General features: G+C 46.0%; 1 protein-coding gene across 1 annotated transcript; it reads left to right on the forward strand.

The window, feature by feature from the left end:
• Positions 1-5,892: 5,892 nt before the first annotated feature.
• On the forward strand, positions 5,893-27,410 carry MRPS30 (mitochondrial ribosomal protein S30). Its single transcript, XM_068249583.1, has 5 exons — positions 5,893-6,544; positions 13,557-13,702; positions 17,997-18,102; positions 21,802-21,978; positions 27,041-27,410. The coding sequence occupies exons 1-5, from the start codon at positions 5,998-6,000 to the stop codon at positions 27,301-27,303; spliced, it is 1,239 nt and encodes a 412-aa protein (XP_068105684.1). The 5' UTR covers positions 5,893-5,997; the 3' UTR covers positions 27,304-27,410.

The following is a 27,410-nucleotide window of genomic DNA, read 5'->3' on the forward strand; positions in this document are numbered from 1 at the left end:
TGATTGGAGGCTGTCCGCGCTTGGCCCTCTGGGTGAGTGGTCGCCATGGTGACCATACTCGGGAGACCGGAGCAACGGCTAGAGCGGGTGTTACCGCTGCTACGGCGCGAGTTAGAGCTCCAATCAATTCAAAGGTGAGCTGAGTGACAGGGGTATGTGTGAACTCTTGTAGGAATTCTTTGGCAATCTAAATACATTGCTCTGCGAGCAGTGCATCCACATGACTTTTGACAGTTTGTATAGTCATGATGCAATATGCAGTACTTATGGATTGTGCATTGATTTTGAGAAACTGATTGTTGATGTCCATAATTGAAGGGGAGGGACTCCCTCTCAATGTGGGAGGTACTGTTGTTTGTTAGTATATTTAAGAAGGTGTATTATTTGTAACATGGTTTGTCTGCACTGTTCTGATGAAGGGGACCCTTGCTGGCCCCGAAACAATTGTTAACCTTGTGTTGACACATGATTGAAGAATAAATATTTGCTCATTTGAGAAGCTGGAGTGCTAACCAATCCTTACTACCTTTGGACTGTTTTCTGGATGCTGCTAACATCCATGGTTATGCACCCGCACTACGGTAAGGTGTGCCTCTCCCCACCGTCTACTTCGAATGTTTAAGCAACAGGAGATGAGCACCCCCGTGAAAACCTGTGATTGAAATCTACAATCACGTCTGACGACTACCTACTTGTTCATAAAGGACTGCAGCATTTGCACTTATCCCTCCACGGTCAGTGGTAAGGGGTTTTTTGTTCTTAACTGCCACATCAATGGATGACAATAATGGCGAAGAACCTGTGTTTAGCTACACCACCAGTGAAATACAGAGTATCCTGTTTGTTGGTGAGAGACGAATAGGATTTGGAACTGATTCACCCACAGACCTTCTACAGGAGCTGAAACGATTAAAGAAACGCCAAGTGGATCTGGAACTTCATGGTCATACACTTTCGGAGTATTACAGAAACAAAAAGATTCCAAAAGGGTTCCGTCTTGGAATACAACCTACCATCAGCCGCACTAAGAAAGAATTCTGTGAAAGGTGGTGTGCATTATCAACACAACATTCTTTGAACTATATGCTTATGGTGATTGAAGAGGTGAGAGTACTCTTGCTCCAGGTTGAAAAAGAGCTTGTACCAATTCAAACTGGAATAAAGGAACTGATCAACACTGACAAGAAGATAGCAGAACAAGTAACCAATATCGAAAAAGAAGTGGAAGTGTATAGAAGTCAAATACAGAAAAGAAAACGAGAGAAATATAGACAGATTTGCCAGGACCATCAAGAAGGGAGAATATATCCGTGGATAGTCGGAGCAGGCCAAGGACGGGGTCCACCCAGGCGGTGGCCCAAACCTAAAGGGGGTAAACCTAAACCGAAACCCAAACCCAAGCCTGGTGATAACCCGGACTCTGATATCCACACAGAAAATCCCTCCTCAGAAAGTGATTCACAAGGAGCAGCGGGGTTTCAAGGGGGTCCAAAAGGAGACGACTCAGGAGGAGCCGTGCCAAGAAAAACTACACCTCATCAACCCCATACTCAACTCCAGCGACCACAAACACGGAGTGTGAATCAGCATCACCAATTGTAAATTTAAGTAGCTATACACTAAATAAACACGAGATGACAGTGTTATCCAAAGGACTTTCATTTAGCCCGACTTGTAAATTTGATCCATTCAAGTTTGAAGTGGACCTGTTCAAATATGAACGATCATTGAAATTGAAGCAATTTTTCTTCAATAAACCAACCATGGAGACTACAATGCAAACCTCGAAGTTCAAACTCAAGAGTACGTTCATCCCGCCTGGTCCTTTTCCCAGTATAGAGAGCTATATTAAGACAGTTCGATTTGACACCCTACAAAAGAAAGAAAAATACCCTGTGAGACAGAACTTAACCAGGAATGAGAGGGCTGCTATGAAATTGTTACAGGAGAATAAAGATATAATAATCAAACCGGCTGATAAAGGCGGAGCAATAGTCGTCCTCAATTACCAAGATTACAGTAAGGGGATCAAAGATATGCTGAATGATCAGACAAGTTATTGTGAAATACAATGTGATCCGACCCCCACCATTTATGGAAAATTGAGAGAACTTCTATTATTGGCTTTGTCAAATAATTGGATTACTGAAAGGGAAAAAGATTTTTTGTTACCAGAACATCCACAGAAGCCTGTGATCTACGGACTCCCGAAGATACATAAAGGAACATCGCCACTGAAATATCGTCCTATTATTTCCGGCACTGACTCGGTGACTCAGCCAATGGCTCAATTCATTGATTTCTTTCTCCAACCCATAGTACAAACATTGCCGGCGTACTTGAAAGACACACAGCACTTCTTGACCAGACTACATGAGTTTGAAGATACAACTGAGGGATTAATCCTATGCACGATGGACATAGGATCGCTTTATACCTCGATTCCCAATGAAGAGGGCCTGAATGCGGTAAGACACTTTTTACTGAAACAACAGGACAAAATGTTACCCATTGAGTTCTTATTGGCAGGCATGGAACTTATTTTGACTTGCAATTGTTTTCGATTCGAACAAGTATGGTATAGACAATGCAGGGGGACTGCAATGGGCAGTTCGGCAGCCCCTGCCTATGCTAATCTTTTTGTTGGGTACTTGGAGGAGAAATTTGTATATAGATCATCACTGTTCCTTGGCCATGTCAAGCTATGGACTAGGTTCATTGACGATATCTTTGTCATTTGGAGAGGAAGCAGAGAAGTCCTGTTGAACTTTGTTGATTTCTTGAACACACTATTTGAGGGTATAGTCTTCAATGCAGAAATTTCAGAGGTATCTGTCCCGTTTCTAGATGTAATGGTTAAAAACACAGTGGGAGGATTGTGCACCAATCTATATAGAAAACCCACGGATCGAAATACACTGTTAATATATAGCAGTGCTCATCCAACGCACCTAGTGAATGGACTACCAATATCACAGTATCTTAGAGTATTGAGGATCTGTACTGATCCCAGGGAGGCAGAAAATGAAATTACAATCATGACCAATAGATTCCTGGAAAGAGGGTACCCTGAGAACATACTGCAGGAAGCTATCCTAAAGGCACAATCTATCTTTAATGGCACTGTAACAAGACGAAGCAAAAACAGCATCCCATTTGTGCAGGATCATAATTCCATGTCTAAACTGGTTAAAGACTCAGTTGAGAAAAATTTGTCCATACTCCAATCAGACAGAAATTTGAACCCACAGCTTAAGGAGAAACCATTATTTGCTTATAGGTCAAGTAGGAATCTGAGAGATATCTTGGTACAGGCCGACCCCTATCAGAAGTATGCGAAGCAGCCGTTTGTTTTTTCTGAGAGGAAAGGCTGTTACAAGTGTCACAACTGTAATGTTTGCAATTCTCTGATTACAGGTACTCATTTTACTCACCCAAGGACTGGTAGGAAGTATCCCTTACGAGATTACTATAATTGTAATACAGAACACTGTGTGTACCTATTGAAGTGCCCGTGTGGGCTTGGCTACGTGGGGAAGACCACGGGACCATTCAAAGTGAGATTTCAGAAACACAGGAGTGATGTGAAACTAGCAATTGAAGCACAAAAAGAGGGTAAACCACCAGATCTTTCTAAGCCTGTAGCAGTACATTATGTACAACAGGGTCACCGAGTTAGTGAATTGAGAGGACTTGTTATAGACCAGGTCAAGAGACCTAGAAGAGGTGGCAATTGGGATAAACTGTTATTGCAGAAAGAAACATTTTGGATATATACTCTGGACACAGTAAATCCCAGGGGATTGAACCAATATAACTCTTTTGTTTGTTATTTGGTGGAGAGATAATGACCATGCAACATAGATTAATTAGCCATAGCATTGTCAGTACACGTAATTTTGCAACTGCATGTTTTTATTGAATATGTCCTCCCACTGCTTTTCCTTTCTTTCCCTACCCTTCCCCATCCCACTACTCCTTCCTCCCTCCTATGGTTATGGACAATATCGTATCTGCAATGGTATTTGTAGGTTTTACTAGGCTGAGTTCACTTTGTCCTTGTCACCTTATTTTTCAGCATGACCTGGATTGGATGGAGCCTACTGCAGTGAAACATATGGATCTTACTGCGGGATGCATAATATGCACCTGGGGAGAGTCCATGGGACCTGACAGGGATCCGTGTGTTTCTGACATGGTAAGTTTCCCCGCAGACCGTTGTGTGTGTGGAGAAACTTCTTCTTTGCAGAGTTCCCCCTTAGGTGCATTTGTCTGGATGGAGACAGATGCACTAGAGCGTACGTGGTGGTAATTTCCCTGCAGATATATGTATGCGTGAGCTTCCCTGCAGACCTGTTTGCGTATGTGGAGAGGCTCCCTATCTGCAGAGTTCCCATTTAGGCTGTTTGGACGGATGTACTAGAGCGAACGTGGTGGCTCCTATGGCAACCAGGACGCTCTGGTCGACGTCAGTGACGGCGGAGGAGGGCGCTCTGATCTGCGGTGTGCGGCTTGACGTGTGGGCGGGCCGCATCTAGCGTCCTTGGGTTGCTGGGCGACTTGCCCGCCCACACTGACGTAGGAGGTCTCTGTCCCAGTCCGGCGAGCGCTGATTGGAGGCTGTCCGCGCTTGGCCCTCTGGGTGAGTGGTCGCCATGGTGACCATACTCGGGAGACCGGAGCAACGGCTAGAGCGGGTGTTACCGCTGCTACGGCGCGAGTTAGAGCTCCAATCAATTCAAAGGTGAGCTGAGTGACAGGGGTATGTGTGAACTCTTGTAGGAATTCTTTGGCAATCTAAATACATTGCTCTGCGAGCAGTGCATCCACATGACTTTTGACAGTTTGTATAGTCATGATGCAATATGCAGTACTTATGGATTGTGCATTGATTTTGAGAAACTGATTGTTGATGTCCATAATTGAAGGGGAGGGACTCCCTCTCAATGTGGGAGGTACTGTTGTTTGTTAGTATATTTAAGAAGGTGTATTATTTGTAACATGGTTTGTCTGCACTGTTCTGATGAAGGGGACCCTTGCTGGCCCCGAAACAATTGTTAACCTTGTGTTGACACATGATTGAAGAATAAATATTTGCTCATTTGAGAAGCTGGAGTGCTAACCAATCCTTACTACCTTTGGAGTTGTCATGGAGACGGGGGCGGGGATTTTACTCCGATTCTGAGTGGTGTCCAGTGATATTTAATGAAGAGCCGATTGAGAGCCGTAAGAGCCGGCTCTTTAATGGGAGCCGATTCAGAAGAGCCGATTCTCTGAGAAGAGCCGGTGTTGTGTCTGATTACGCTGCCTGTGGATTTGCGCTGCCCCGCAAGCGCAGTAGGAGACTGTGCGGCCACATTTCCTGTAGAATCATGCTGCTGGAGGTAAAATACTAAATATCTCCGCTCCCACACCTCTTACACTCCCCAAATTTTCAGGGTAGGGAGGGGACCCCCCGAACGACCTCTATGCCAAATTGCAGCCCCCGAGACCTGCTGGTTCCCGAGATAGATTTCTCTAATCTATCTCCTGAACCAGCGGGTCTCGGGGGCTGCAATTTGGCATAAAGGTCGTTCGGGGGGTCCCCTCCCTACCCTGAAAATTTGGGGAGTGTAAGAGGTGTGGGAGCGGAGATATTTTGTATTTTATCTCCAGCAGCATCATTAACTTCACACTGAGCATGCGTGCTACTCAGTGTGGAAGGGAGCTTCCGGGCAGCGCAATCAGACATTACACCGGAATTCCCATCACTACTGACAACACTAGAAACTACAGGCAGCACTGAAAATGACATAAGCCTCGCCCTCTGACGTCTCTTCCTACACGTGCTTGTCCGGAAGCTATACATGAAGGGGCGGCGGTTACTGCCCCTCTGCTATTGGGCATAGGCCTGTCAGCTGACCTTCCTCTGCTGTGACTGTCAGCTGAGCTGACCCTCCTCTCCTCTCCTCTAATCAGCTGCCTCGGTAGGAGGTCGCGTCCTTGGTTGCCGGGAACATGGCGGGGCGGATGATGTTCGGGAGGCTGAGGCACAAGGCAGACCTGCCGGCTGCCCTGGTGCGACCCCCGGAGCCCCAGCAGCCCTCCGGCTCCCTCTACCCGCCCGTGGTGGCTTCCATGACCGCGAAGAGCAAGGCGTCCCGGCAGCGGCGCATAGAGGGGCACTACAGCCGAGTGCACGCCGAGACCGACATAGCGAGCAAGCTGCAGCTCATCACTGGCCTGCGCCGCCGGAAGTACGTGCTGCTCGCACAGACCCCGGCCCTGAACGCGGACCGCTGGTACCAGCACTTCACCAAGACCGCCTATGTGGCCGGGCTGCCGGGGAACCGCGGGGTGGCCGGGCTGCCGGAAGCGGAGCTCAGCCGCATGAAGTCTGCCCTGTGCGAGGCGCTGCTGCAGGACTTCTTCTATGCCAAGAAGGGGCGCGCATTCCTCTTCCGGCGGCAAGAGGTGTCCGCTGTCCCCTTTCTCACCAATGCTGTGTCCATACTGCATGCCCAGTGTGCCGGGCACAACCCCTTGCTGGCCCAGGCCACTCTAGGTAAACACTGGGCTCATTTTGCTGTATATATTTTGGTACTTATGTATTATCCCATCTGGAAAGTTTGGCAGCTTTTTGTTAACCACTTCCCGACCGCCTAACGCACAGGGGCGGCCGGGAAGTGGAGCCCGCAAGGACCAGCTCACCCACAGAGGCGGCGGTCCTTGTAAGGGCATGGACGGAGCGATCGCGTCATCCGTGACGCGATCCTCCGCCGGCGCCTGTCTCCGCTCACCCGCCGCAACATCCCGCCGGCCATACGGAAGCGCCGGTGGGATGTTAACCATGCGATCGCCGCATACAAAGTGTATAATACACTTTGTAATGTTTACAAAGTGTATTATACAGGCTGCCTCCTGCCCTGGTGGTCCCAATGTCCGAGGGACCACCAGGGCAGGCTGCAGCCACCCTATGTCGCACCCAAGCACACTGAATTCTCCCCCTCCCTGCCCCAGATCGCCCACAGCACCCCTCAGACCCCCCCCTGCCCACCCCCCTAATCACCCATCAATCACTCCCTGTCACTATCTGTAAACGCTATTTTTTTTTTATCCCCCGCCTGCCCCCTCCTGATCACCCCCCACCCCTCAGATTCTTCCCAGACCCCCCCCATGTGTACTGTATGCATCTATCCCCCTGATCACCTGTCAATTACCCATCAATCACCCATCAATCACCCCCTGTCACTGCCACCCATCAATCACCCCCTGGCACTGCCACCCATCAATCTGCCCCTAACCTGCCCCTTGCGGGCAATCTGATCACCCACCCACACCAATAGATCGCCCGCAGATCCGACGTCAGATCACCTCCCAAGTGCAGTGTTTACATCTGTTATCTACCCTAAACGCCCTCTAATTACACATCAATCACCCCCTATCACCACCTGTCACTGTTACCCATCAGATCAGACCCTAATCTGCCCCTTGCGGGCACCCAATCACCCGCCTACACGCTCAGATTGCCCTCAGACCCCCCCCCCCCTTATCAATTCGCCGGTGCATTAGTTACATCTGTTCTTCCCTGTAATAACCCACTGATCACCTGTCAATCACCCCCTGTCACTGCCACCCATCAATCACCCCCTGTCACTGCCACTCATCAATAAGCCCCTAACCTGCCCCTTGTGGGCAATCTGATCACCCACACCAATAGTTCGCCCGCAGATCCGACGTCAGATCACCTCCCAAGTGCAGTGTTTATCTGTTCTCTACCCTAAACACCCACTAATTACCCATCAATCACCCCCTGTCACTGCTACCTATCAGATTAGACCCCTATCTGCCCCTAGGGCACTCAATCACCCGCCCACACCCTCAGAATGCCCTCAGGCCCCAGCCCTGATCACCTCGCCAGTGCATTGCTTGCATCTATTCCCCCCTCTAATCACACCTTGAGACACCCATCAATCACCTCCTGTCACCCCCTAGCACACCTACCCATCAGATCAGGCCCTAATTTGCCCCGTGTGGGCTCCTGATTACTCGGCCAAACCCTCAGATCCCCCTCAGACCCCCTTCCGATCACCTCCCCAGTGCATTGATTGCATCTATTTTCCCCTCTAACCACCCCCTGAGACACCCATCAATCACCTCCTGTCACCCCCCTAGCACTCCTATCCATCAGATCAGGCCCAATACAACCTGTCATCTAAAAGGCCACCCTGCATATGACCGGTTCCACAAAATTCGCCCCCTCATAGACCACCTTTCATCAAAATTTGCAGATGCTTATATCCCTGAACAGTCATTTTGAGACATTTGATTTCCAGACTACTCATGGTTTTGGGCCCGTAAAATGCCAGGGCAGTATAGGAACCCCACAAACTGACCCCATTTTAGAAAGACACCCCAATGTATTCTGTTAGGTGTATGACGAGTTCATAGAAGATTTTATTTTTTGTCAAAAGTTAGCGAAAATTGATTTTTGTTTTTTTTTCACAAAGTGTCATTTTTCACTAACTTGTGACAAAAAATAAAATCTTCTATGAACTCGCCATACACCTAACGGAATACCTTGGGGTGTCTTCTTTCTAAAATGGGGTCACTTGTGGGGTTCCTATACTGCCCTGGCATTTTAGGGGCCCTAAACCGTGAGGAGTAGTCTAGAAAACAAATGCCTCAAAATGACCTGTGATTAGGACGTTGGGCCCCTTAGCGCACCTAGGCTGCAAAAAAGTGTCACACATGTGGTGTCGCCGTGCTCAGGAGAAGTAGTATAATGTGTTTTGGGGTGTAATTTTACACATACCCGTGCTGGGTGGAAGAAATACCTCTGTAAATGACAATCTTTTGATTTATTTTTTTTTACACACAATTGTCCATTTACAGAGTTATTTCTCCCACCCAGCATGGGTATGTGTAAAAATACACCCCAAAACACATTGTACTACTTCTCCCGAGTACGGCGATACCACATGTGTGGCACTTTATTGCACCCTAACTGTGCTAAGGGGCCCAAAGTCCAATGAGTACCTTTAGGATTTCACAGGTCATTTTGCGACATTTGGTTTCAAGACTACTCCTCACGGTTTAGGGCCCCTAAAATGCCAGGACAGTATAGGAACCCCACAAATGACTCCATTTTAGAAAGAAGACACCCCAAGGTATTCTGTTAGTAGAACGGTGAGTTCATAGAAGATTTTATTTTTTGTCACAAGTTAGCGGAAATTGATTTTTATTGTTTTTTTTCACAAAGTGTCATTTTCCGCTAACTTGTGACAAAAAATAAAATCTTCTATGAACTCACCGTACTACTAACGGAATACCTTGGGGTGTCTTCTTTCTAAAATGGAGTCATTTGTGAGGTTCCTATACTGTCCTGGCATTTTAGTGGCCCTAAACCGTGAGTAGTCGTCTTGAAACGAAATTTCTCAATGACCTGTGAAATCCTAAAGGTACTCATTGGACTTTGGGCCTCTTAGCGCAGTTAGGGTGCAAAAAAGTGCCACACATGTGGTATCGCCGTACTCAGGAGAAGTAGTATAATGTGTTTTGGGGTGTATTTTTACACATACCCATGCTGAGTGGGAGAAAGCTCTCTGTAAATGGACAATTGTGTGTAAAAAAAAAAATTAAAAAATTGTCATTTACAGAGATATTTCTCCCACCCAGCATCGGTATGTGTAAAAATACACCCCAAAACACATTATACTACTTCTGAGCACGGCAATACCACATGTGTGGCACTTTTTTGCAGCCTAACTGCACTAAGGGGCCCAAAGTCCAATGAGCACCTTTAGGCTTTACAGGGGTGCTTACAAATTTGCACCCCCCGAAATGCGAGGACAGTAGACACACCCCACAAATGACCCCATTTTGGAAAGTAGACACTTCAAGGTATTCAGAGAGGGGCATGGTGAGTCCGTGGCAGATTTCATTTTTTTTTTGTCGCAAGTTAGAAGAAATGGAAACTTTTTTTTTTTTGTCACAAAGTGTCATTTTCCGCTTACTTGTGACAAAAATTAATATCTTCTATGAACTCACTATGCCTCTCAGTGAATACTTTGGGATGTCTTCTTTCCAAAATGGGGTCATTTGGGGGGTATTTATACTATCCTGGAATTCTAGCCCCTCATGAAACATGTCAGGTGGTCAGAAAAGTCATAGATGCTACAAAATGGGAAAATTCACTTTTTGCACCATAGTTTGTAAACGCTATAACTTTTACCCAAACCAATAAATATACACTGAATGGGTTTTTTTTTAATCAAAAACATTTGTCCACATTTTTCGTGCTGCATGTATACAGAAATTTTACTTTATTTGAAAAATGTCAGCACAGAAAGAAAAAAAAAATCCCTTTTTTGCCAAAATTCATGTCTTTTTTGATGAATATAATAAAAAGTAAAAATCGCAGGAGCAATCAAATAGCACCAAAAGAAAGCTTTATTAGTGACAAGAAAAGGAGCCAAAATTCATTTAGGTGGTAGGTTGTATGAGCGAGCAATAAACCGTGAAAGCTGCAGTGGTCTGAATGGAAAAAAAGTGGCCGGTCCTTAAGGGGGGTAAAGCCCACGGTCCTCAAGTGGTTAATGTTCTGACCATTTTTGGAAAGCTGAAAGTCCCGGCGTTCTGTTGCACCGGGTCCTGAGTCGATATGATGCTCAGTTCCCAAGTTATGAGGTGTTGGAGGGGTGTCCCCTGAACTTGGCTGCAGAAAGTGCAATTACAGAAGTATGGACGAACCCGACATAATAAGCAGCACACCTGGTAGGTCTTCTTCCTTTGCAGCATAAATCTGTGTCTTCAAAACTTATGTCAAGTGCCCTGGGTCGCTCATTACCGATGAAGGAGCAGCGCAGCTATGCACCCTCGTCTCCTCTCTCTTACTGGCATGGGCAGGAGACTCAATTCCACTGTGCTATTTGCTGCAAAGTGCAGGGGACGCCCGTCCCCCAAACCCCCCTAACTTGGGAATGGGGCATCGCATTGACTCAGGACCCAGTGCAAAGGAAAGCCGGGGCCTTCTTCTTTCCAAAAATGGTTAGATCTGGCTAGGGGGCCAAACAGAACCTTAACAAACAGCTGCCAAACTTTCCAAATGGGATAATACGTAAATATATATATATATATATATGTATATATGTTTAATTTTTTTTTTTTTTTCTACAAACATTTTGGACTTGGTATTATTTAGTGCTCATTCATACTACAGGACGCATGCACCAATGAGACTTTGTGCATGCATTCCCATTGTGCATAATGCTCATCGCTTGTGGTGTGGTAAAGCATAGACGTTGGCAGCCGAAACGCAATAGAACCGGTCTCAAAAACTGCTGCATCGTGCAATAAAAGGTTTCCAGACGCATTACATCGCAACGCATGGGAACGTACAGCTGTGCTGTTGATGGTAACATGAGTCTATGGACTTTCACGTTACCATGGGGAATGCACACTGTGCAGTGCTTCAAAACTGACAGCGCAGCCTGTAGTGTGAATGAGCCTCTACCCTTTAACTCAAAGATGCCTCTACTCAGCAACCGGTAACAGCTCCCATACATCTAGCGCTGATGTGCAGATTTAACTGAGAGACAGAGCTTTGATCATAGAAAAATCTGTTATCTGCCCATACACTGCAGGCTGAATTGCGATCGATTTCAACATGAAATTTCTTGGCAATCGGCTTTGTGACGCCACCTCGCCGCTGCCTCCTTAATGTAAACACAGAACACTTATATTGCGCTTTTCTCCTGGCGTACTCAAAGCGCCAGAGCTGCAGACACTAGGACGCACTCTATAGGCAGTAGCAGTGTTAGGGAGACTTGCCCAAGGTCTCCTACTGAATAGGTGCTGGCTTACTGAACAGGCAGAGCAGAGATTCAAACCCAGGTCTCCTGTGTCAGAGGCAGAGCCCTTTTACCTGTACACTATCCAGCCACCTGATGGCTACCAGCATAGAGCACTAGAGGTGCATGTGTGATGTCACACACGTGCTGTATGCTGGCAGCGAGTGAGGTGTGGAAGATGGATGGGGACAGCAGGCTATTAAGTATAAATGCATCAGCAGGGGGGCACGTTTCCATGCACTAGTCTACATTAGGGGACCCAGCAGGAAACCTCATAGGCAACAGTTCTCCAATCACAATACACTTATATAGCACACAGCATTGTGATAAACCAATAGTGTGGGTGTAGACTACAATCTACAACCTATTGGAAACCCAGTTTTTTAGGGTACTGCCCACCCAATCCCTTAAGCTTAATTTCCTTATGAGGTTTCCTGCTGGGCACACTATAGTAGACTAGCATCCATTTACATTTGGGGGACAGTAACGGGGGTACCGTTGTATTCGTAGCTCGTCCTGAAATTGCATACTGTAACTTCAGTGTCCCTGATTGGCCACGACGGTCCGAAATTTCCCAGCATGTCCGTTTGATACATTCAACCAATTTTGGCCCCAATTGTCGATCGGACATGCTTGCAGCGGCACAGATTTGCATCTGATTCAATAATGGTTATCGAATCGGATGGTCGATTGGCCACTAGATTGCCAGATGTATGAACTCCTTTACACAAACAGATACAATTCAGGAGATTCATTTTGAAAGCCTTGCATTGGATTAATCTCCTCAATGGACAACTGTAGTGAGAATATGGAGGCTGCCATATTTATTTCCTCTTAATACCAGTTGCCTGGCAGTCCTACTGATCTATTTGGCTGCAGAAGTGTCTGAAGTACACCAGAAATAAGCATGCAGCTAAGCTTGTCATGTGACTGTCAGAAATATCTGATCTGCTACATGCTTGTTCAGGGGCTGTGGTTAAAAGTATTAGAGGCAGAGAAGCACCAGGAGAGCCAGGCAACTGGTATTGCTTATAACGAAATATATATGGCAGCCTTCATATCCCTCTCCTTTCAGTTATGCTTTGATTATAGATTTGCTGTATTTTAGGGCAGGTTCAGATGTACCTCTGAACCAGTAAACCGTCAACTTGCTCAAATGATTTTCCGCTAGCGAGCAGAAAAGCATTTGCCAGCCTTCTGCGGCACTTCTTGTTTGGCAAATGTGTTGCGTTACGACCACTGCAGGGGGATACGGAAGTGCTGCGGTTAACCTATCCTGAGATGAAACAAAATAATGGGATTGAGCGCGATGGAAAAAACGTGCCAACTGCTGTCTGTTTACTGGACAATGATTAGAATAGCGCAGGGATCATTGTTTAACAAAGGTACTGCGCCTGTCAGAACCAGCCCTAACACTGCAATGCTGACTGAACTCCAGTATCTCAGCAAACCGGTACAGTTTTACAGGCATGCTATTAGAGCTTAAACAGAGTATTTTTTACGTCAGAGCCATTCAACAAGCTTCTAATGTTCAAACTTGATGCAAATTGAGCAAATGAAATGCAGTCGCTGTCAGTTGATTGGCCTTATTCCAAGCGGTGTGCACACTGCATACACAAGCTGGAAAATGGGGATCTGATTGATGATTTCTGCTCCCTTTATTTTGCCATTTGCAGTCAGATTTATTCTGTGTGCAGTTCCCTTGTAACTTTTGTGTCCACACAGATGTGAAACCCCAGGTCAACTTCTATTGGTTGCGAGGTGAGGTCCGGGTTGCCGGAGGTCACAGGAAAGGGCGCATTGATCCTGTCCGCTTCCAGATTGATGATAATCCGTTACTCCAGCTCAGGATCCCTAAATCACTTCCAGAGGTACGTCCAGCTCATTTACAAAGATTTCCTACAAATTTAGCTTATTTCTCTGCCGCTACTTCCTCCTCGACCGCTTGCGAAGTAGCGGCAGCGAAGGTTCATTTACCTGTTTGACTGCCTCTTGCGGCAGCGCTCCATCCTCCTTCCCAGCTGGACTTTCCTCTGTGAAGGAGGAAATCTCATGAGAATGGAGTGCTGCCGCAAGAGGGGTTATACAGGTAAGGGCCCGTTCACTCTAAGGTTTGCACTGGAGATCGCAAAATCACTAGCGTTTTGCAACAGGATTTTTTCAGTTTTTGCGTACTCTTCACTGGACAATTTCACAATTTTTGAGCGATTGTGATTCACATTTTTTCATGCTTTTTCTGTAAAGGAGGTATGCCTAGCCCATTTACAAACTTTTCCTGTACATTTAACACACTTTCAGAGTTTCAAATGCAAAATTCTGTATTATGCAATTCACAGATCAGTGCACATCTGTGGTGCTTAGTAGTAATTACAAACTTGTCAGTGAGATTGAAATAACTCTGACCTGTATACAGCTTGGAAGTGGGCTAATCAGATTGACTATTTTGGTTGGCCAAATTGAAAGCTGCATGTAATTTGCACAGGGAAGGGTAGTTATGCAAGACGTTGGGCTGAAGTGGTCAATCAGGTTTGCGCAGGTGACTGCGAGAAATTTGGGTAATGAGCAACGAAACCCCCGACGATGTCTCCTCACCCCGACTGGGGGGGGGGGCACATTTTACATTACATCAATCTAAGATCTCCATGGAGCGACAAACTATAACTAGGCATGCAAGAAGCAAAACTACGCGCTTGTGTTAGGAAGCAGAAAGGGTTAATTTCCCTTTATGACCGCCTCTTGGGACAGCGCTCTGTGCTGCACTACATCCTCCTTCCCAGCTGGAACTTCCTCTGTAAAGGATGTTGTATCACGAGGAGGGGGTCATACAGGTAAGAGCCCATTCACACTGGGGATTGCAAAAACGCAATGGGGATATTTTTCACATTTTTTGTGTACTTTTTACTGCACAATTTAACTTTTTTTTTTTTTTTTTTTTTTACATTTCAATCACAGTAGCTCTAAAATTGCAAAAAAATCGCTGCATCGCCGTGTTTTCGTCAATTGCGAATCCCCGGCGATCGCTGTAGTGAGATCACTTCCATATACTTTTAAGTTAGCACTTTTCAAAGCACTAGTTATTGCCGTCAATTACAATAGTAAAATGAAGTCCTGGCCTAATTTCATCACTGAACCCCACCTGACCTTTTATATTATAATACAAGGGGAAGGGCACCAGCGGGTTGTAAAAACTATGCATGAGAGGGGACTTAAAGTCTTGGAAAAATTGAATTGTGACAAAACACATAAGCCCATATGCAATTCACTTTTTCTCCTGAGTTTTCTCCTAGGTCAATTTTTTTTCATACCTTGTTATAAAATGCCTTTTGTTTCAATAATTTTGGGGTTTTAAAGAGGCTCTATCAAAAATGTCATCTTGTTTTCTACCATCCTACAAGTTCCTAAACCTATTCTAAAGTGCTCTGGCTTACTGCAGCACTTTCTACTATCAGTCTCTGTAATAAATCAATGTATCCTTCCCCTGTTGAATTTGTCACCCTGTGTCTGGAAGGCTGCCAACTCTTCCGTGCTGATCTGTTATGCACACCTGTCTCCAGGCCCCTCTATGCACACTACAGTGTGTGTGTGTGTGTGTGTGTGTGTGTTATTTACATAAGCCAGCAGCGTCTCTGCTCTTATCAGTGAAAGAGAGCTGGATAAAAATCCTCCTGTTAAGCTGTGAAAGGAGCTGGCTGACACATACTGAGGAATTACAGACAGGGCAGAGCTATCTGCAGGAAGAAACGATCAGCCTCACAGCCTGTCACTAGTATTCAGTGGATGAGAGCTGCAGTGGGGACAGAAGGTAAACACACAAGTGATCTCTTGAGGGCTCGTTTCCACTATCGCGAATCTGCATGCGTCCAACGCATGCAGATTCGCACATGTAATGCAAGTGGGTGGGCCTGTTTCCACTGTAGCGTTGTTGAGGTGCGTTTTTTTCAGTGTTTAAAAAACGCACAAAAGAGCCAACGAATTCGCCTGCGAGTGGAATGCATGCGAATCGCCGCTAACGTATTTAATAGGGAATTCGCATGCGGCTATGGTATGCGAATTTTCATGCGAATTTTCATGCGAATTCGCATAGGTTCCAATGTAACTTCAAACAGGCAGTGACATGGTTAAATTCGCATATACCCTCACCTATGCGAATTCGCGGCAAAAAACGCGAAAAAAATCGCATCCGCATGCTATTTCATCAACGGTGGAATCCAGGCGATTCTGCACCGCAATAGTGGAAACGAGCCCTGAGATTTAAAAGGAAGGCTGTATACAGCCTGCTTGTGTATGGATGTATTTTCTATGTGTGGACATACTGTACATCAACCTACTTCCTGTTTTGGTGGCCATTTTGTTTGTTTATAAACTAACTTTTTAAAACTGTTTTCGACTACTTTTAATGTGGCGGGGATCGGCGAAATTGTGACAGAGGGGAATAGGAGATGTCCCCTAACGCACTGGTATGTTTACTTTTGTGCGATTTTAACAATAGATTCTCTTTAAATTTAATACAAGCCTAAAATAAGCAAAAATAACTTTTTCATGTTTAAATTTTACATTAAATGTGCTAAAATATAAAGTAACCGCTATAGAGCAATACAGTTTTTTTACAAAATGATCACAACAGTAATAAAATGTTAATTCTTTACAGTATATCACGTTATATAAGATGTGATAGATGTCTTAAAGGGAAGGTTCAGGGAGGGTGGGTAAAAAATAAAAATCAATTTCCACTTACCTGGTGCTTCCTCCAGCCCGTGGCAGGCAGGAGGTGCCCTCGCCGCCGCTCCGCAGGCTCCCGGTGGCCGACCCGACCTGGCCAGGCCGGGCTCTTCTGCGCTCCAAGGCCCGGAATTTCTGCGTCCCACGCCGGCGCTCTGACGTCATCGCGCCGGCATGGGACGCAGAAGTTCCGGGCCTTGGAGCGCATAAGAGCCCGACCTGGCAGCCGGCCTGGCCAGGTCGGGTCGGCCACCGGAGACCACCGGGAGCCTGCGGAGCGGCGGCGAGGGCACCTCCTGCCTGCCACGGGCTGGAGGAAGCCCAGGTAAGTGGAAATTGATTTTTATTTTTTACCCACCCTCCCTGAACCTTCCCTTTAACATGGAACTCTATCAACATATTGTGGAGTTTTCCTGGAGCAGAACATCCTGGGTAACTGGGGGAATAAAACCACCCTACTAAGCTCCCAGGTGTCGCATCAGTCTTATCAAGGAGTCACATAGTTATGACAAATACAATAAGCATAGAAAATTAGGTTATACCTGTGGATAACCCCATAAAGGTGTGTGTTTGTATATATGTACATATGTATATGTATGCATGTATGTATATGTATATGTGTGTGTATGTATATGTATATGTATATGTATGTATATGTATATGTATATGTATGTAATTAGAATAGATTTTAGGGTGTTTTAGGATTAACAGCTATGTTTTGTGTATTCTTTTTAATAACTGAATCAAAATCAATAACATTTTTGTATATTCTGTACCAAGACTTGTAAAATGAAAACAAAGTGACAGAATATAAAAGAAAATAAATATATTGTTACCTTAGGAACTTGAATTTTTAAATATGTATGCCATGAGGGTATATTATGGTTATTTTTGCAAATAAGGTCTTGTTTTCATCAATAGTGAGAAAGAAGAAAAAGCACTAAACAGAAAAAGACACCTTCATTTCCAAATAAAATATTGGCACCATACACTGTGCTAGGAACATAACGTTAGAATAACCAGGATAGATAAGCAAATACAATGTGTTTTTAACTTATAGTTAGCACTGTTTATTGAAAAGCTATAATCGATAGTCTTCCCCCCCCCCCCCCCCCCCCCTTTAAAATGTATAGAAAATAAGGTAATTACAAAAAAAAATCACTCACTACTGTAAAAAAAATTTTTTATTTTTTTTATTTTTATTTTTTTTTTTGCTTGCTGGTGCTTTTAAAAAGGCATTTTATTGACAAGTTTGGACTTTTCACCTAGAAGAGAACGCTCAGGAGAAAAAGTTAATTGCATATGGGCCCTGGTATAGAAATCTACAAGCAAGAAAAGTGCCTGAGCTAGCTTACTAATTTCTAGAACCACAATGGCTTCTAGCTTCCTTGGTGAGTAGTACAAGTGATTTCTGCTGATTTTGTTTTCTTTATGTCCTCTCCTCAGTTTGTTCCTCTAGACCACGTCGTGTCAGAAGAGGTGCCATTCATTCCTTATGAAGCAGACAAATTACCGTCTTTTAAAAGACAGTATGAGAACAACATATTCATCGGTAAATCCTGTTTTTTTTGTTGTTGTTTTTTTTTGGGGGGGGGGGGGGGGGGGCTGCGGACAGAATTGCTCAACAGCTTTGATTCTTGCAGGTTTTGACTTTCACAGAGGTAATCAGTTTCTCTTGTAAAGGAAATCGATGGTCATAACACAGGAAGTGGAAACAATCATGTGATCAGAGATCTTTCAGATTTTATAAACCTATGTTAACCAATTTAAACGTGTCCCGCCCCCCCCCCCCCCCCACACACACACACACACACACACTTTCAGTTTTATCCAGGGCTGTGGAGTCTGAGGCAAGGAGTCAGAGCAATTTTGGGTACCTGGAGTCAGTGGTTTCATTTCGGAGTCAGATGATTTTTCTACGGACTCAACAGCCCTGGTTTTATACAACACGGCGTTGCCTAGAAATGAATTGCAGGTGACCCAAATTAATCTGCAAGTTAAAGAGTAACTGTCGGGCACAAAATCAAAAATAAATTCTTTATATTTATCTGGTAAACAAGTAATAAGGATACTAACCAGGCAATCCAAAAGTTAAAATCTCTAACTGTTCTTGTTGATAGATGATCATTCCCCAGTTTACCTGACTCTTATTTGGTACACAAAAAGGAAGTTGCAGAGCATGCTGGGTTGTCCTTTTTTGCTTCTGTACTTCCCCCCCCCCCCCCCCCCCCCTCAGACTTAAAGGATACCACAGCTGAAAAAAAGATTGCTGCAGTGTGTGGGGGGTTGAAAGTACATATCATTATCTCCTCCTACCCCCCCTCCGTCTGCCGTCGTTAGTGTAATATTGATCCCGGTGTCCGGCGACTTGATTGACCCCCCCCACCCGGACATACTGCACCCTGTGTGCGCAGTATGTCCTCCCCTCTTCACTTCTGGCCGGCGCATAGCGATCGGCTCAGAAGCACGCTGATCTCTCTGTCCCCTCTGGGCTGCGTGTGCGCTCCACTACACCAAGCTTCACATGCTAATCATGTGATGCTTGGTGTAGTGGAGCGCACACGCAGCCTAGAGTAGACTGAGGGGTCGGCGTACTTCTGAGCCGATCGCTATGCGCCGGCCAGAAGTGAAGAGGGGAGGACAGTATGTCCGGGTGGGGGGGGGGGGGTCAATCAAGTCGCCGGACACCGGGATCAATATTACACTAACGGCGGCAGATGGAGTGGGGCAGGAGGAGATAATGGTATGTACTTTTAACCCCCCACACACTGCAGCAATGTTTTTTTTTTTTTTTGTTTTTTTTTCCAGCTGTGGTAACCTTTAATGCAGCCAGATTGGTGGAAGCCTTTCTCTCCTGTTTTCCCCTCCCACACCTCTGTTCCATTCTGATTGGCCAATATTTCTCATGCAGTTACTTCCCGGTAGCGTATCTTCAGAAAGCTATGATTCGTTCTGGTTGGCTGAATAGTAGGGTGCAGCTGAGACAAAATGACTTAGAAGTCTTTTCATTATTAATGCAATATAAATCGTATATACAGAAAATAGTTAAAAGTAACAATTCGAGAGGAGAGTAACCCATTGTAAACTAAAAGGGAAAGAAAATAAACGGATACTTAAGTTTGGAAGAAATATGTCCCTTTGTGTGGAAATTCGAGCACATGGAAAGTTTTGTTTCAGGATCAGACTTCAGACAAAATGGCTGCTTGCTGCATGCAATCCTTACGATGGTAAAGTGGAGGACTGGGGTGGAGTCTCAGCCTGGTCTTTTTGAATGATCCAGTTTTTAGTGCGGGATCTCAGTCCGCCCCTGGGCTGGACTAGGCGTTATTATTTTTTGGGCAGGAAGCTTAAGCCCAACACAAGACATTTTCCATATTTCAGCTCACGCTTCTCACACACAAATGATAATCACAAATTCATAATCAAGATATAGACATCGAAATATTAAACATAGATACCATAGGATGTTCAGTGACTGAGAAGTTTAATAACTCGGTGGCTGGGTATGTCAGTGGCATAAATTTAATATTAAAATACTCAGCTGATCCTGACCAACAAAATATAATTTCCATACCTATCATATGTATGGCATCCTTTACAAGGCACAAAAATGATACAATACATTTAGTTTATATCCGCTTAGCTTGGCTCCAGTAAGCCTACCCCCTGCTGTGAAGAGCTGCTTCTGGCTTCCTCTAAAGGAGTTGTAAGGCAAAGTTAAATAAAATAAACGCTACTTACCGGGGGCTTCCTCCAGCCCCAAGTTCCCAGGACCTCCCTCGCTGCATCTCTGCGCGCAGCCGTTTGCCGGAGCTCCGACCCGGTCCCCGGCGATGAAGTTGCGTCTGCGCGATCGGCGCTGTCAATCACCGTACAGAGCGACCTCCAGGTCGCTCTGACGTCATCGCCGGGGACCGGGTCGGAGCTCCGGCAAACGGCTGCGCGCAGAGATGGGCAAGGGAGGTCCTGGGAGCTTGGGGCTGGAGGAAGCTCCCGGTAAGTAGCGTTTATTTTATTTAACTTTGCCTTACAACTCCTTTAAGGTGCGTACACACGCACTACGTAAGCCAACGACGGGTCCGTCAGACCCTCCCGCTGGGCGGACTTTCAACAGACAGTAGTGCGTGTGTACGCACTGTCGGCGGACTGATAAGGCTGTTCCTGAACGATCCACAGCGGATCGTTCAGGAACAGCCTAATCAGTCCGCCGACAGTGTGTACACACACACTACTATCTGCTGAAAGTCCGTCCAGCGGGAGGGTCTGACGGACCCGTCGTTGGCTTACGTAGTGCGTGTGTACGCACCTTGACTGAGAGGTAAACCATTTTGGTGCTGGCTGCTAATGGAGCTTTCACACCTAGTTGTTATCTGCCAATGAAGGAAACTCCTTTTGTTCTTGTTAATTAAACACAAACATTGCAATTCCCAGAAGAACACATTAATCCCATAAATGGGGTTTTGCTATCTGCTAATATAGACAGATCTCAAAGACACAGATTCCAGCCACAAGCAACCCGAAGTGATTTGCATTCAGCTATAACTACACATACAATTGGAATTGTACCTTAAAAGAGTCTTTGAAGTCTCTTGAAAAATCATTTTTTTCTATTACAAAATCCTGTTTAACATGTTAGCCCTACCTAAACCGCCGCATCCCCGTGGCTATAATCTATCTAAATCCCCCCTCCCTTTCCCCCACAAAATCCACGACTTTCTTGATCGTGGATTTTGCTGCTGTGTTGGTGGCAGAGCTATGAGCTGCAGCTCTGCCTCACACGTGTCTCTCAGCCGCGGATCTCCGCCTCTCCCCCGCCCCTCAGTGAAGGAAGACTGAGAGGGGTGGGGGAGAGGCGGCGATCCGGGCTGAGAGGCAGAGCTGCTCAAGAAAGTCGTGAATTTTGTGGGGGAAAGGGAGGGGGGATTTAGATAGATTATAGCCACGGGGATGCGGCGGTTTAGCTCTGCCTCTCACGGAAGTGCTGCCCGGATTGCCCCCGGGGAGTTAGGGGGGATTTAGTTAGAATACAGCGGCGGGAATGCGGCGATTTAGGTAGGGCTAACATGTTAAACAGGATTTTGTAATAAAACAAGGATTTTTAAGAGACTTCAGAGTCTCTTTAAATACAATCTGTGCAGAAAACCGTTTTTTGTCATCGGTGACAAATGCATTTGTGTGTTGTGTACTGGTGGGCTCAGAGATGCTTCACACAAGTGTATTTCCAACATAACCTCTGTTCTCAATTCCGCAGGTGCCAAACTGAAAGACCCGTGCAGCTTTGGCCACACCCAGTTTCACATAGTGGGGGACCGCTTCACGAGGGAAAGGATGCAGAAGATGAACATTTCTGACCAGATTGAACCGTTTCTGCGTGCAAACGCTATAGGAAGTCTATTTGCCTGGACTGGCGCGCAAGCCATGTATAAAGGTGATGCTTTAGCCATCTTATGTTTGGGTTTAAAGGACACCTGAACTGAGAGGGATATGGAAGCTGCCATATTTATTTCCTTGTAAACAATACCAGTTGCCTGGGATCCTGCTGATTGTTTTGGCATCAATAGGGTCTGAATCACACACCTGAAACGAGCATGCAATTAATCCAGTCAGACTTCAGTCCGAGACCTGATCTGCATGGCTAGAAGTATTAGTATTCTCAGAGAATCAGCAGGACAGCAAGGCAATCTGAATTGTTTCAAGGACCACTGAGTAAAATTAGCCATAAATTACTTTTCTACTATGTTGTTGTCACTTACAGTAAGTTAGTAGAAATCTGACCGAACCGACAGGTTTTAGACTTTACCATCTCCTAATGGGGATTATCAGGGGTTTCTTTATTTTCAAAAGCACTTAATGAGTGGCAATTCCTTCTAACTGCCAAAAAAAGTGTACGGTGATCAGGCAGACTGGCCGGCATCTTTAACTCCTTGTCCAGGAGGGTCTTTATAAAGAATAAAGGCCATGGTGAGAATCCCCCATGAAGAGATGGACTTGTCCAAAACCTGTCGGTTCTGTCAGATTTCTACTACTTACTGTAAGTGAAAGCAAGATAGGAGAGAAGTGATGTATAGCTTATTTTTTGTGTGAAAGAAATGTACTTCTTACTTGTATATGTTTACATGTATATTACATTTTTTCGCGATAGTGGTCATTTAAAAGGAAATGCATACGACATATCTTACTCACTTTAGGTGTTCTTTATACCATTTTCAAATGTCAGCACCTTGTTAACTGCTTAGGATTGCTTTCCAATAAATGACCATGAAAGTAAGGCTAGCTAGTTTTACGGCCGACCTTTAAGGAAACCTAGCATTGCAATAGGCGACCCTGTCTCCACCTTCCTGCCTGGGATCATATCACCTGGCTGCCGGTGCTCATACCATAAGGAAACCTAGCATTGCGAAAGGCGACCCTGTCTCCACCTTCCTGCCTGGGATCATATCACCTGGCTGCCGGTGCTCATACCATAAGGAAACCTAGCATTGCAATAAGCGACCCTGTCTCCACCTTCCTGCCTGGGATCATATCGCCTGGCTGCCGGTGCTCATACCATAAGAAAACCTAGCATTGCAAAAGGCGACCCTGTCTCCACCTTCCTGCCTGGGATCATATCACCTGGCTGCCGGTGCTCATACCATAAGGAAACCTAGCATTGCAATAGGCGACCCTGTCTCCACCTTCCTGCCTGGGATCATATCGCCTGGCTGCCGGTGCTCATACCATAAGGAAACCTAGCATTGCAAAAGGCGACCCTGTCTCCACCTTCCTGCCTGGGATCATATCGCCTGGCTGCCGGTGCTCATACCATAAGGAAACCTAGCATTGCAATAGGCGACCCTGTCTCCACCTTCCTGCCTGGGATCCTATCACCTGGCTGCCGGTGCTCATACCATAAGGAAACCTAGCATTGCAAAAGGCGACCCTGTCTCCACCTTCCTGCCTGGGATCCTATCACCTGGCTGCCGGTGCTCATACCATAAGGAAACCTAGCATTGCAATAGGCGACCCTGTCTCCACCTTCCTGCCTGGGATCCTATCACCTGGCTGCCGGTGCTCATACCATGTGATCCACCACTCCACAAGTTTGTGATGAAATCAAAGGAAATGAGGCAAGCACTCTTGCTTGGCAATATACCATATAGTGTACATTATATCACACAAACAATATTCGCTTTTCATCAGTTGTCACCTGAGGAAGAGCGAATAGCTTGAAAACATTTGCGTGTTATTATGTACAATATATGGTATATTGCCAAGCAAGAGCGCTTCCCTCGTTTCATTTGACTTAAAGAAAACCTGTAACTGAGAAAAGTTCCCCTGGGGGGGTACTCTCCTCGGGTGGGGGGAGGCTTCCGGATCCTATCAAGGCTTCCCAGTCCTCCATCCCACGGCGGTCTCGCTGTGCTTTCACGGCTCCGGCGCAGTATAGGTTCTCCGCTCGGAAATAGGCGGAAATAGCCGATCACTGTCGGTCCACTCTACTGTGCAGGCGCAAGTCTCCTGCACCTGCGTAGTGGAGCGGGCCCGACAGATTGTCTATTTCCGCCTATCTCCGTGCTTAGAGCCACAACAGCGCCCCTGCTGGAGCCAGGGAAGGTAAATATATCAAGCCTTGTCAGGCTTGTTGAGCCAGGATTCCGGGACACTTCGGGGGAGCCAGCACTGGATTGCCTGCAGCTACAGGGGAGGAGGAAGCCTCATTGGGACCCTGAGGCTTCCCCCTCCCAAGATAAGTACTTCACTGTACACCACCACTGCTGCCACATACTGGAATTGGACATGCATTGTGAATTAATATCTAGTTTTTTATTTAAAGGACCACTATTGTGAAAAAGTATACATTTTAAAATGCATGTAAACATACAAATAAGTCCATAAATTATTTTTTTCTTTATTGCTTTCTCTTACAGTAAGTACGGTAGTTAAAATCTGGCATAACTGACAGGTTTTATATTAGTCCATCTCTTCATGTGGGATTTTCAGTATTTTGTTTACTCCTTTACAAAAAGCACTTCCTGGAAAGGAACTATTTAACCTCCTTAGCGGTCTGGACGAGCTCAGCCCGTCCATTACCGCCAGAGGGTGCCGCACAGGCCCTGCTGGGCCGATTTTATACAAATAAAAAGGTGCACACGCAGCCGGCACTTTTCCAGCCGCGTGTGCTACCTGATCGCCGCCGCAGCGCGGCGATCCGTCGCGTGCAGCAGCGAAAGAGGGTCCCCCCAGACGCCCGAGCCCAGCGCAGCCGGAACAAATCGTTCCGGCCAGCGCTAAGGGCTGTATCTGAGGCGGCTGACATCCATGACGGCACTCCGCTCGTCGCCATGGCTTATTGCGGCCGTCCTTGTTACTTCTGTTCGCCGGAGGCGATCAGAAGTACGCGTCGGGAGCGCCCTCTAGTGGGCTTTCATGCACTTTCAGTTGGCTGCAAGTAATAGTTTTTTTTAATTAAAAAAAACCCTCCCGCAGCCGCCCTGGCGATCTTAATAGAATGCCAGGGAGGTTAAAGATGCAGGACAGGCCTCTACTCTCTTGCTATCTATTCTGTCCATTGGATGGAGCAACTGACATTTACTAAGTGCTTTTGAAAATCAAGCAAGCAAGAGGAGATGGATTAGTCCAAAACCTGTCAGTTTTACTATCTACTGTAAGTGATGGTAACAGTGAAGAAAAGTAATTTATAGCTCATTTACTCTGAAAGGAATATACTACTTGTATGTGTTAAAATGTATTTTAAATTGTACAATTTTTCACAATAGTGGTCCTTTTTAATGCGAACCCGAGCCGAAGCTTGGGCTCAAAATACGCTGTTACCCCTGATGAGAGGGACGCCTCAGGATCGTATTGAGGCTTCCCTCTGTGGTCTGCAGTCTCCCTGTTTCTGAGCGCTGCCCTCCTCCACATCGGGGGCACCCACGCATGGCTGTGCGTTAGAAGTTCAGGCTCCGTGCTACTGCACATGTGTGGGCAGGCTCAAGCGTCTACTGCGTGGCCATGAATGCAGAAGAGGAGCCACGTGACCCCGATAGGATTAGCGGCAATGCCTTGTCGCTAATCTTCAGGGGAGGGGGGGGGGGGGAAACGTGCTCAGCGACTGAGGACTGCAAACCACTGAGGGATGCCTCAATAGGATCCTGAGGCTTCCATCTCTCTAGGTAAGTATCTGATTTAGTACCTGAGCTTTGGCTCGGGTACACTTTAACCTGCTGAGCGGTCTGGACGAGCTCAGCTCGTCCAACACCGCCAGAGGCTGCCGCTCAGGCCCTGCTGGGCCGATTTTTGTCAAATAAAAAGCAGCACACGCAGCCGGCACTTTGCCAGCCGCGTGTGCTGCCTGATCGCCGCCGCTCTGCGGCGATCCGCCGCGAGCAGCGGCGAAAGAGGGTCCCCCCAGCCGCCTGAGCCCAGCGTAGCCGGAACAAAAAGTTCCGGCCAGCGCTAAGGGCTGGATCGGAGGCGGCTGACGTCAGGACGTCGGCTCACGTCGATGACGTCACTCCGCTCGTCGCTATGGCGACGATATAAGCAAAACAAGGAAGGCCGCTCATTGCGGCCTTGCTTGTTTATTCTGGGCGCCGGAGGCGATCGGAAGATCGCCTCCGGAGTGCCCTCTAGTGGGCTTTCATGCAGCCAACTTTCAGTTGGCTGCATGAAATAGTTTTTTTTTTATTTAAAAAAAACCCTCCCGCAGCCGCCCTGGCGATTTAATCAGAACGCCAGGGTGGTTAAAGAGGAACTCCAGCCTAAACAAACATACTGTCATTAAGTTACATTAGTTATTTTAATTAAAATAGATAGGTAATATAATCTCTTACCCACCCTTTTTTATAAAAACAGGCATATGTTTGATTTCATGAGGGCAGCCATCTTTTTGGTTGAAAGGAGGTGACAGGGAGCGTGAGACACAGTTCCAACTGTCCTGGGTGCTGATCACCCCTCCTAGTTGCTAGGCAACGTGAATAACATAGGAAATCTCATCATGCTCTGCACAGCATCAGGGAAAAACCGCCTGGGCAGGTCTCTGATGGGTGGAGCTTAGCTAAAAATGCAGCTAAAAATGATGCTTTGGTAAGAAAAACAAAGTTCTGATGCTGTGAAACTGTTAAAGAAACACCAAGCCTTTTCAGTTCTGCGGAGTATATTTTTTTTTTTTTTTTTTTTTTTTTTTAGTCCAGAGGTTCACTTTAAGTGTCTCTTTGGCTAATAAAAAAAACAAAAAAAAAAAAAACTTTAGGAGCTTTGTTTGTTTTTCTATTCATGCATTCCGGGGGCGTCATGCTACACTAGCAGTAACTTGTATCCTGGCTATCATCACAGTCTGTATCGGTACCTATAAATTCAGAAATGGTCGCTATAAAAGTTTGGAAAGCCAGAAGGCGTTATCCTATTGATTGAGCCCACCTTTGCATTATTATTTGCATATGATGAATGTTATGGACTGGAAATGCTGCTTTGCTCTGTAGTACGAGTAAATCTATGCTGTTTGTCGGCAGGTTTCTGGAGCCAGGCAGATGTGACGCACCCATTTGTCTCGCAGGCAGTGATTTCCGATGGGAAATATTTCTCATTCTTCTGCTACCAGCTGAATACATTAGCCCTTGCGGTTGACGCTGATAAAGATCCCAATCGGAAGAACATTTGTTGGGGAACAGAAAGCGCTCCCCTGTATGAAGCTGTGGAAGAAAATGACATTAAGGGGTTTAATGATGATGTCTTTAGACAGCTTGTTGACTTCTTCCTTAATGGATCTCAGTAACATTCTGCTGCTGGGAAAGGCTGGACTGCAGATTATATAATAATGTATATATCGTATTGCTGAATGTATGTGTGGATTGTGCAAATAAAGCAACATTCTGTTCTTAA

The sequence above is a fragment of the Hyperolius riggenbachi genome, chromosome 1 (assembly GCF_040937935.1).
Source record: "Hyperolius riggenbachi isolate aHypRig1 chromosome 1, aHypRig1.pri, whole genome shotgun sequence".
NCBI classification, from domain to species: Eukaryota; Metazoa; Chordata; class Amphibia; order Anura; family Hyperoliidae; genus Hyperolius; species Hyperolius riggenbachi.

Bases quoted from the DNA above. Each gene is read 5' to 3' on its own strand.
- MRPS30 (XM_068249583.1), top strand. From the start codon at position 5,998: ATGGCGGGGCGGATGATGTTCGGGAGGCTGAGGCACAAGGCAGACCTG. The intron at 6,545-13,556 runs GTAAACACTGGG...GTGTCCACACAG, and splicing joins GCTGGCCCAGGCCACTCTAG to ATGTGAAACCCCAGGTCAAC. The intron at 18,103-21,801 runs GTAAATCCTGTT...TCAATTCCGCAG, and splicing joins TGAGAACAACATATTCATCG to GTGCCAAACTGAAAGACCCG.